Genomic DNA, 8,890 nt, shown 5'->3' with positions numbered 1-8,890 from the left:
AGACATGCATACACACACACACACACACACACACACACACACATATATATATATATATTAGATATATATATGGATCGAAATGTATATAAACATATTACATACATACATACATACACACACACGCATATATATATATACAATATATATATATATATATATGTATGGATCGAAATGTATGTCACATCTGTGCATAGTCTAATGTACACTACATATGTTGGATTTGGAGATCACACTGTACGGAGTAGGAATAGAAACAGGTGTACATGCGCAATGTTTCTATACAAGCGCACTTCTTTCAGAGGCAATACACACAACGAGGCATCTCTGAATAGATCGCGGTACAAATCAGTGACATTTCAATACACGATGAGACAACTAACTCTGAACTAATGCTGATCTAATCCCGATTCAATTCTGTGGCATTTCTCTTCACTCAGGGAGAACAAAGGCCCTTATTATTGCCCAATGGAGAGGTCATCTATGTTAACGCACCCCCTCCAGCAGACGAACAGCACCATCCCATCTCACCGCTTATCTTTCCGGCCTCACAAAAACCAAACTACTTCCGATAGAAACTACTTCCGATAGTTCGCTCGTAGTACGAGCGTACAGACTAGATTACGTGAGTGCGGAGTTTTGTAGCCAGCATAAACTAAGTTTAAAGAAGTTGTGGGGTGCCCGGGGTTATCGTAGTTTAGGTTTATGCAACCCCATTTTCATAAAGCGTATGCACATAGACTTGATATTCGAGTCTCTACGTGTATGCAGACGTGGACTTTCCTGCAGCACATCCGTAGAGGTGCAGTGGAGTTTTAAATCTAAGTGTCCGTGCGAGTATGGACGCTGATCATTTGCCACACGGGTTTCTAGTATGTAGTAAGTTCGAATGGATGGGAGAGTGACAGTGGATGCCTGAGGGGGGTTAGACGTTAACCATAGCCACTCAGACTGAGATGCGACTATAAAACGCTGCATCAGAATAGATAGAGACCTGATTAGGGTTGCTTTGGCACGTGTATACTTGCGGACATACGCTTGGTGTGTATGTGTGGGTGTGCCATCTAGCACACTCACATGTATATATGCTCATTTATGGTATGGAACCGTATAGTTAATGCACCTGTACTGGAGTTATCGTTCCTCGTCGCACAAACTGCGAACTCTCATCCGCAGTTCAGCTAGCATCGCTCAGGGTGAGAACTGATGACCACAATATGTAATTATTAGAAACGGGAAGTGATCGAATGAATAAAGCAGAGTCTGACCACGAACACAGTGTACTATATGACATGATGCAAAACACAATCACTTGCCGGTGTACATATGTACGGCATCGCCTAGCTTACCATAGGATCATTAGGTGACAGGGGTCTACGACATTAATAGCATGAAGGTTGCTTACATGTGATACTTTGGAGCCGGAGTGTCACCAACGATACCAGCTACATTGCTTATCACGATATCAGATTATCACAAGAGAAAAGGAAGCGGACGAACATCATATGAGCACTAGATTAGACAAATTTATGGGAGAGTATGTCGAACAATTAGATCATTTCTGTTTCTATAGCTTTCCACATTTTATTATTCTGGTGAGTAATATAACTTGACTACACAGCAGAATTTAAGCTGTGCGTCGTTAGAACTGGAAGTCTGATCGCTTGTAAATGTCAGACGATCGGGCATCCTTCTCACAGTATGACTGCGTGCACTTCTTCAAGTCACCACACTTGCCAGACCATTGGCAACACTTCTTGTTCTTGTGGATGAGTCCCTTCAGCGAATCACGATTGCGTTTTCGCTTCTCGGCGCACGTGATCTTGTACTCATTGCTGCTGCTACAGAAGTTCGCTGTGCATTTAGGCAGAGCTCCACAGTTACCAGAATATTCGCAGCACACCTTAGACTCGTCGTATGAATGTCCAGCGAATCCCTTGGTGGCACAAATGATTTCCTGTGGGTAAGAATGAGCGCTAACTGCAACAGCGACAGCGGCGATGGTGGCGATAGCAGTGATTTTCATTTTGTAGTTTATCGTTGGAAGTATTGTGGATGGTAACTTTTATTTTCGACGCCTTATATACTGCTGTAGTGTGACGCTCAATCTAATTGTTTTAACTGCTTCCTGTACAGCTTAAAATGGCACTAAATATAAGTTATCCGTCCAAATTGCATGCTGGAGAATTCCTCGTCGTCACATTTACATCGTATTCTAAAACGGGAGTACATATGCTGTCGCATATGCGAAGGTATCAAGATATTTCATCTTTCAGCTCATGAAACTAGAGTGAACTGAAAAATAAATAGAACTTACGTTTACACCCAATATGATATCACAAATGTATCAGAATGATAGACATTGGGTCGTAATAGGTGCATGTTGTGGATGCGTTTACAACAAGAACCTGAATACAGTTGGAAGAAATTTTAATTTATGTAGATTTAACAGATGAAAAAAAAAATCCCGAAATGCAGATATTGCCAGTCGGGGCTTTTTATATATACAAAAATTATACACTTATGTACTCTTTTGACATTTGATACAATGTGAATGTAGGGTGCTTGACCAAAAGTTACCAACCAATAAAAACCCAATAAAAAGTATTCGAGAGTCAAGTTTTCTCAGTTTCAATCACTCCACGATGTTTTTAGATTTGACAATTGAGATTCTCAATATCTCATATATGATATATGGCAAATTTGAAATTTGAAATACATACATATGGAATATTCTATTTGCGGGGCGATGCAAATAAATGTCAAAATTCTTTAAACCTCCAAACTGGAACCATAATTTGTGAGTAGTGTCTCAAAGCGCACACCAGTGTCGTAATGCTCACTGGCATAAATCTTCGGCCTATCAACGTGTTTAGGTAGGGGATGGATCGTAGATATCAGATTTGTATATACTGAAATTTTGAGATTTTTCCAACGCAAACGCTATATACAAACGTACAATATAAAAGTCGATTAGTACAAGTTTTTGTTAGCCAGACAAGTCAAATAAAAGAAACCCATTACAGAATGAAGTTCACTACAATCGCCACCACTGCAGCTGTCGCTGTTGCAGTAAGCGCCCACTCAGATACACACGAGATCACTTGTGCCATCAAGGGATTCACTGGGCATTCATACGACGAGTCTTAGGTGTGCTGCGAGTATTCTGGTAACTGTGGAGATCTGTCTAAGTGTACAGAGAGCTTCTGCAGCAGCAGCAATGAGTACAAGATCACGTGCGCCGAGAAGCGAAAACGCAATCCTGATTCACTGAAGGGTCCCATCCACAAGAACAAGAAGTGTTACCAATGGTCTGGCGAATGCGGTGACTTGAAGAAGTGCACGCAGTCATACTGCGAGAACGATGCCCGATCATCTGACATTTACAAGCGATCGGACTTCGCGTATCGTCTTTTGTGCTTGAAACTCAAGTCTCAAAATAAAATATTTTGTATTGGTTCGGAAATTTATAGTCAAGCACTGCAAATGAGTATGTATTTATAAAACTTTTGTTTTGATTTGTTACAATGTTTGTTTTGTTTTTGTAAAAAATATCCCCCGATTTCCGCATTTCGGGATACTTCTTTCATATATATATCCTCCAACTGTATTCAGATTCTTGCTGTAAACATAGCATCCACAACATGCACCTATCACGGCCAGATGTCTATCTTTCTTATATATGCGTGATATCAGACTGGCTGTAAATGTAAATTTTACCTAATCTCAGTTCATTCTAGTTTCATGAGCTGAAAGATGAAATATCTTGTATTTACCTTTGGGATATGTAACAACATATGTACTCCCGTTTTAGAATACGAAGTATATGTGGCAACGAAGAATTCTCCAGCATGAAATTTGGACGCACACCTTATGTTTAGGGCCCTTTCAAGCTGTGCCGTAAGCTTAGATTGAGCGTCACACTACAACAATATATAAGTCGTCGACGATAAAAGTTATCATCCACAATACTTCCAACGATAAACTACAAAATGAAAATCACTGCTATCGCCACCATCGCCGCTATCGCTGTTGGAGTCAGCGCTCATACTTACCCACAGGAGATCACTTGTGCCACCAAGAAATTCACTGGACATTCATACGACGAGTCTAAGGTGTGCTGCGAATATTCTGGCAACTGTGAAGATCTGTCTAAATGTACAGAGAGCTTCTGCAGAAGCAGCAACGAGTACAGGATTACATGCACCTAAAAGCGAAAGCGCAATCCTGATTCGTTGAAGGGTCCAATCCACAAGAACAAGAAGTGTTGCCAATGGTCTGACAAGTGCGGTGACTTGAAGAAGTGCACACAGTCATACTGCGAGAAGGATGCCCGATCGTCTGACATGTACATGCGATCAGACTTCCAGTTGTAAATAATCCCAGTACCAAATTCTACTGTTTAATTCTGCTGAAATATTCTGAAACTGCTTGGAGGGCACTGAATTCGATTAAAATGCCAATTTACAATAAAACTTGCATTTTCTGTATGATGCCACATCCACAATCTCTTCACTGTCATCAAACATACCTGCAACACTTGCTGTATGTATCTTCACATTCGTCATTACTTATACACTTAAAAAAAGATGGTTCACTAACCCGTAATCTCAAAGATAAAGCTCTCACATCACAACGGTATAGGTATCCTTCGTTGTATCTCAACAGACAATAGTGTGAATCGAGTTTTTGAAACCACCAACTCATAAAAATAGTCAAAAGATAAGCCAACACATCCATTCACTCGCTCCGGTCAGTTGGCGAGTGCAATCCACAAACGCTAGAAAAAACAAGTTCCGAATTTCCAGCTCGTTTATACATATTTGGTTGTGAGGTCGTCTTTGAACCGCACCCCAAGTCGGATTGCGTGCTTTATTACTCACGTGCACCTAACTTGTATTCTGGACTATATTGGTATCAAACGCCGCCGTCCCGAGCCAAGTCCTGTGTCATAGCCGCAAGCGGACCCGTTCGCTACACAGTGTTCATACGGCACCCGTCTATAGTAGCCATTCTGTGTATCTAGACTCCTTCTTCCCAATGGCCCGCCCGTCCAGTCCGATCCATCACATTTTATGAGGCATTTAACTGCCATCTCTCAATTCTTATACTAAAGTATCCGTTGGTAGGGACTAATGCAATCGCTCTAATCTTATACCGAACTGTCCGTTGGAGGGAGCTATACACAGTTATAATCCTTGTAGCAGGCTAGGGTTTACAATACCAATGATTGCCTGGCAATGCTGTAACTCACTTCTCTGTGCTCTTCTTGGCATATGCCGGAATGCCGTAGACGACTGCTGCACCCCCTGTCAATAACTCAAACTTACACACCCGGCGAGACATGGTTGTAGCAGTTGCTGTTAAACAACATAAGTAGGAGTTAAAGTTAATATATTGTGGGTAGCGCGGGTGGTCTACATCAGTAAATCAGGTTAGCTATAACATAGCACTATCGCGCATGTATTTGCATGTGATAAGGTAGGTGGATGATGATGTCACGTTAACAGCTAGACACATGATATGAGTGTCAAGTGACTCATCATATTGCGCAGTGTTGGACTAGTAAAAGGTGCATCTTCAGGGGTGTGTTGCTATAGCAACGAGGGTATCTATCTGGGATGGTTGGTTCTCTGAGCCGTGCTGCGGACACTGTTGGTAGATAATTACCCACCCAAATTTGAACATAAAACATGGAAACTATATACATCATATCGTTATGTCAATATCAATCAATCAATCCATCAATAAACCAAAAATAAAAAATAATAATTTATATACTCACAGACACTGACAAACACATAGAAACAGACACAGACACAGACACAGATATATATATACATACATATACATATATATATATATATATATATATATATATATATATGCGAGTGGCTTGTGGCAGTCGCATGCATGCATATATATATATATATATGTGCTTCCACTGTATAGTGGTGGAACCCGAGAAGCCTTCAGAAGTACAAGCGATAGGCGCCAAGATTATCCAAGAACTTTGCGCCGTGTGTGTACTCTTACACAGCACTTGAAATCAATTGAATATTCAGACAACGTTAGATACAGCTACATGCATGTATACAAAACAGACATTAGATTGTACTAAGTTGACGGAAATAGAAAAATGGGCAATACACTCCGAGAAAGAAGCAAGACTTTGAACTCAGACAGCACCAGCGTGCGTAGACTTAACGAGTTCTACCGATCACATGATTACACAACGGCTGCGAATGCTTCCGCATCAAAGCTTGTATCGAAATTAGATGGTCCCGTTAATAAGGCGTTACATATCCGATGAGGAAAACGATATGCATACATGTGTATACATGGCCATAGGTATATTGTATATGCACACATGTGTATACATGGCCATAGGTGTATTGTATATGTATACATGTGTATACATGGCCATATGTGTATTGTATAAGTATACATGTGTATACATGGCCATAAGTGTATTGTATCATATCATGGTATATGCAAGTAGGCATGTGAACGACACATGATATATGCAAGTAGGCATGTGAAAGACACATGGTATATGCAAGTAGGCATGTGAAAGACACATGATATATGCAAGTAGGCATGTGAAAGACATGATATATGTCTCAGCAAGGCCCACACCAACAACGTGAACAAAACGCACACAGAGATAGAGATATGTGCACATACAGAGAGACATGGCATCCTCCTCGTCAATCCACAGCGACAGCAACTGCTGAGCAAACCGGTCGATGTCTTTGTCAGTCACATCCCACAGCAGCCCCAGCGCCGCAGGACTGGTGCAAAGGGAAACGAGGTATATATTAGGCGAAATGAAGGAAGGAATGATACAAAAGTGGCCTAGCACGGAATGCACATGCAAAAATGTACATATATACAACATGCACATGCACATACACATAATATATATATATATATATATATATATATATATATACACATATACATATATATATATATATATATATGTATATATATAGATATAGATATAGATATAGATATATATATATATACACATACATACATATATATAAATATCATTTCATTTTAGCTACATATATCGTTTCGCACAGTACATACATCAACCGACAAGCTATAGTACACTCTATATACACGCAAGCAATACATAAGTGCACTACGAACACATACCAACCCGCTAGCATATAAGACAGGGGTGTGCCCGTTGAGTCGAAGTCGCCATTGTCCTTGAGACGTCCACTGCTGCATCCCAATAGCAGCGCAACAGCACGACACTTCAGATCCTGAATCTGGATATATTGGAGTGTAGAAATGGGTCTGATTGGATGAGGTTACGCTTGGGAATGTGTCATAAGATGATAGTTAGGAACGGGTAGAGGTATAGAAGACTATTGGGTATGGGTGTGTTTAGGTAACAGTTCAGGATTGGATCTGAATAGATCACATTTAGGAAAATCAGGTGGTTGAATGCCCTACGATACTGTGATAAAAAGATACATTCAAGAAAGGAATCATATCACATAGGGAGTGTACTATCTTGTTTTGGCTAATCGACTTCAATTTAAAGTGAACGGGGGTGAAGAGATGCATTCAGGAATGTACCTATTTTACCTATTTATTTGTATCTTTTGTTTTGGCTGGATTGCACTTGAAGGTGCAATCGACCCGATTTGTATCAATTCTGAAAGTGCAATCGACCCGATTTGTATCAATTCGTTTGTTGATCAGAGCATGGGTTGAAGGCCGGGATGAACCGATGAGTGTGTCCGAATTTCGGGTATAGGGCAATGTGTTTGAGACAAATCCGACTATATATATATATACATATATACATACATATATATATATCTTATTTTTGGGAAGTAGGATATGAACGTACGTCGTTGACATAATTTCGCGTATGAATCAGTGTCAATTTAATCTAGGAAAGGACCAGTAGAAGTGGCCAGCAAGTAGTCATAGTCAGATGAGGATGGGGTTTAAAATATGTCACAGATGTGAAACCAACCATATACAGACAGACAGGCAACACAGGATGCACTGAATATACCTATGAAGACATTAACACACACACACGCACACTCACAGTAAACGCACACATACATATTGGCATATGCACACGTGCACAAATACACAGAAACACACACGGACACACAAACAGACACACACACACACACACACACACACATATTGAGATGTACATATACACGCGCAAACACATTGCCTTTGAGACGTGCTCAGGTACACCAACACACACAACTGACACGTACACGTGTATGCAAACACGTATGAGTGCCAATGGGCCACAAACGCCGGACGTACCTTGTTCCGTGAGAGATACTTCTCACCCCCTCCATGCCCCAAGTACCTACAGTGGTAGCCATGGCAACGAAAAGGATGAGTACGGCCGTTGATAATGATACACACTGCTAAATCGGGATTCATTCCAGAAATACGCTCAACTCAAAAACGGGAATTGGCTTTTTTGTTTCCGCATATATTTGGGTGATATGTGCACCGGCGACGCGCGAGATGCAATACAGTCATCAGCGCATTGGAAAGGCGTAGGCGTACACACATGCCAAGTCAAAGAGCAAGCCAATGCATATGTATACGATAAGGTGAGTTCAAGTATATCAAAGGGCTGTGTAAATAGCGGGTAGATCGAGATGGTTTTGCTCAACGTACTGAATGCGTGACATTATACGGTAGAAGTTTACAAAGACAGAGTAATACAATACACACACACACACACACACACACACATATATATATATACATACATACACATACACACATATACATATATATATACAAATACACACATACATATACATATATATATATATATATATATATATATATATATACTACACTACTACTACACACACACACA

The 8,890-nt window shown here is 40.4% G+C and overlaps 2 protein-coding genes across 2 annotated transcripts; both read right to left on the bottom strand.

Moving 5' to 3' along the window:
- Positions 1–1,489: 1,489 nt before the first annotated feature.
- SARC_02309 (hypothetical protein) lies at positions 1,490–2,490 on the bottom strand. Its single transcript, XM_014303935.1, has one exon. The coding sequence runs from the start codon at positions 2,021–2,023 to the stop codon at positions 1,640–1,642; it is 384 nt and encodes a 127-aa protein (XP_014159410.1). The 5' UTR covers positions 2,024–2,490; the 3' UTR covers positions 1,490–1,639.
- A 2,757-nt stretch (positions 2,491–5,247) lies between these two features.
- Positions 5,248–8,439, bottom strand: SARC_02308 (hypothetical protein; the record flags this gene model as incomplete). Its single annotated transcript, XM_014303934.1, has 4 exons — positions 5,248–5,357; positions 6,685–6,791; positions 7,165–7,283; positions 8,317–8,439. The coding sequence occupies 4 exons, from the start codon at positions 8,437–8,439 to the stop codon at positions 5,248–5,250; spliced, it is 459 nt and encodes a 152-aa protein (XP_014159409.1).
- Positions 8,440–8,890: the final 451 nt, after the last annotated feature.

Source organism: Sphaeroforma arctica (assembly GCF_001186125.1).
Source record: "Sphaeroforma arctica JP610 unplaced genomic scaffold supercont1.102, whole genome shotgun sequence".
Taxonomy (NCBI): domain Eukaryota; class Ichthyosporea; order Ichthyophonida; genus Sphaeroforma; species Sphaeroforma arctica.
Note: the sequence above shows the minus strand (reverse complement) of the source record. Positions and strands in the feature narration are given on the sequence as shown.

Coding starts and splice junctions, on each gene's coding strand:
- SARC_02309 (XM_014303935.1), bottom strand. CDS start 2,023: ATGAAAATCACTGCTATCGCCACCATCGCCGCTGTCGCTGTTGCAGTT.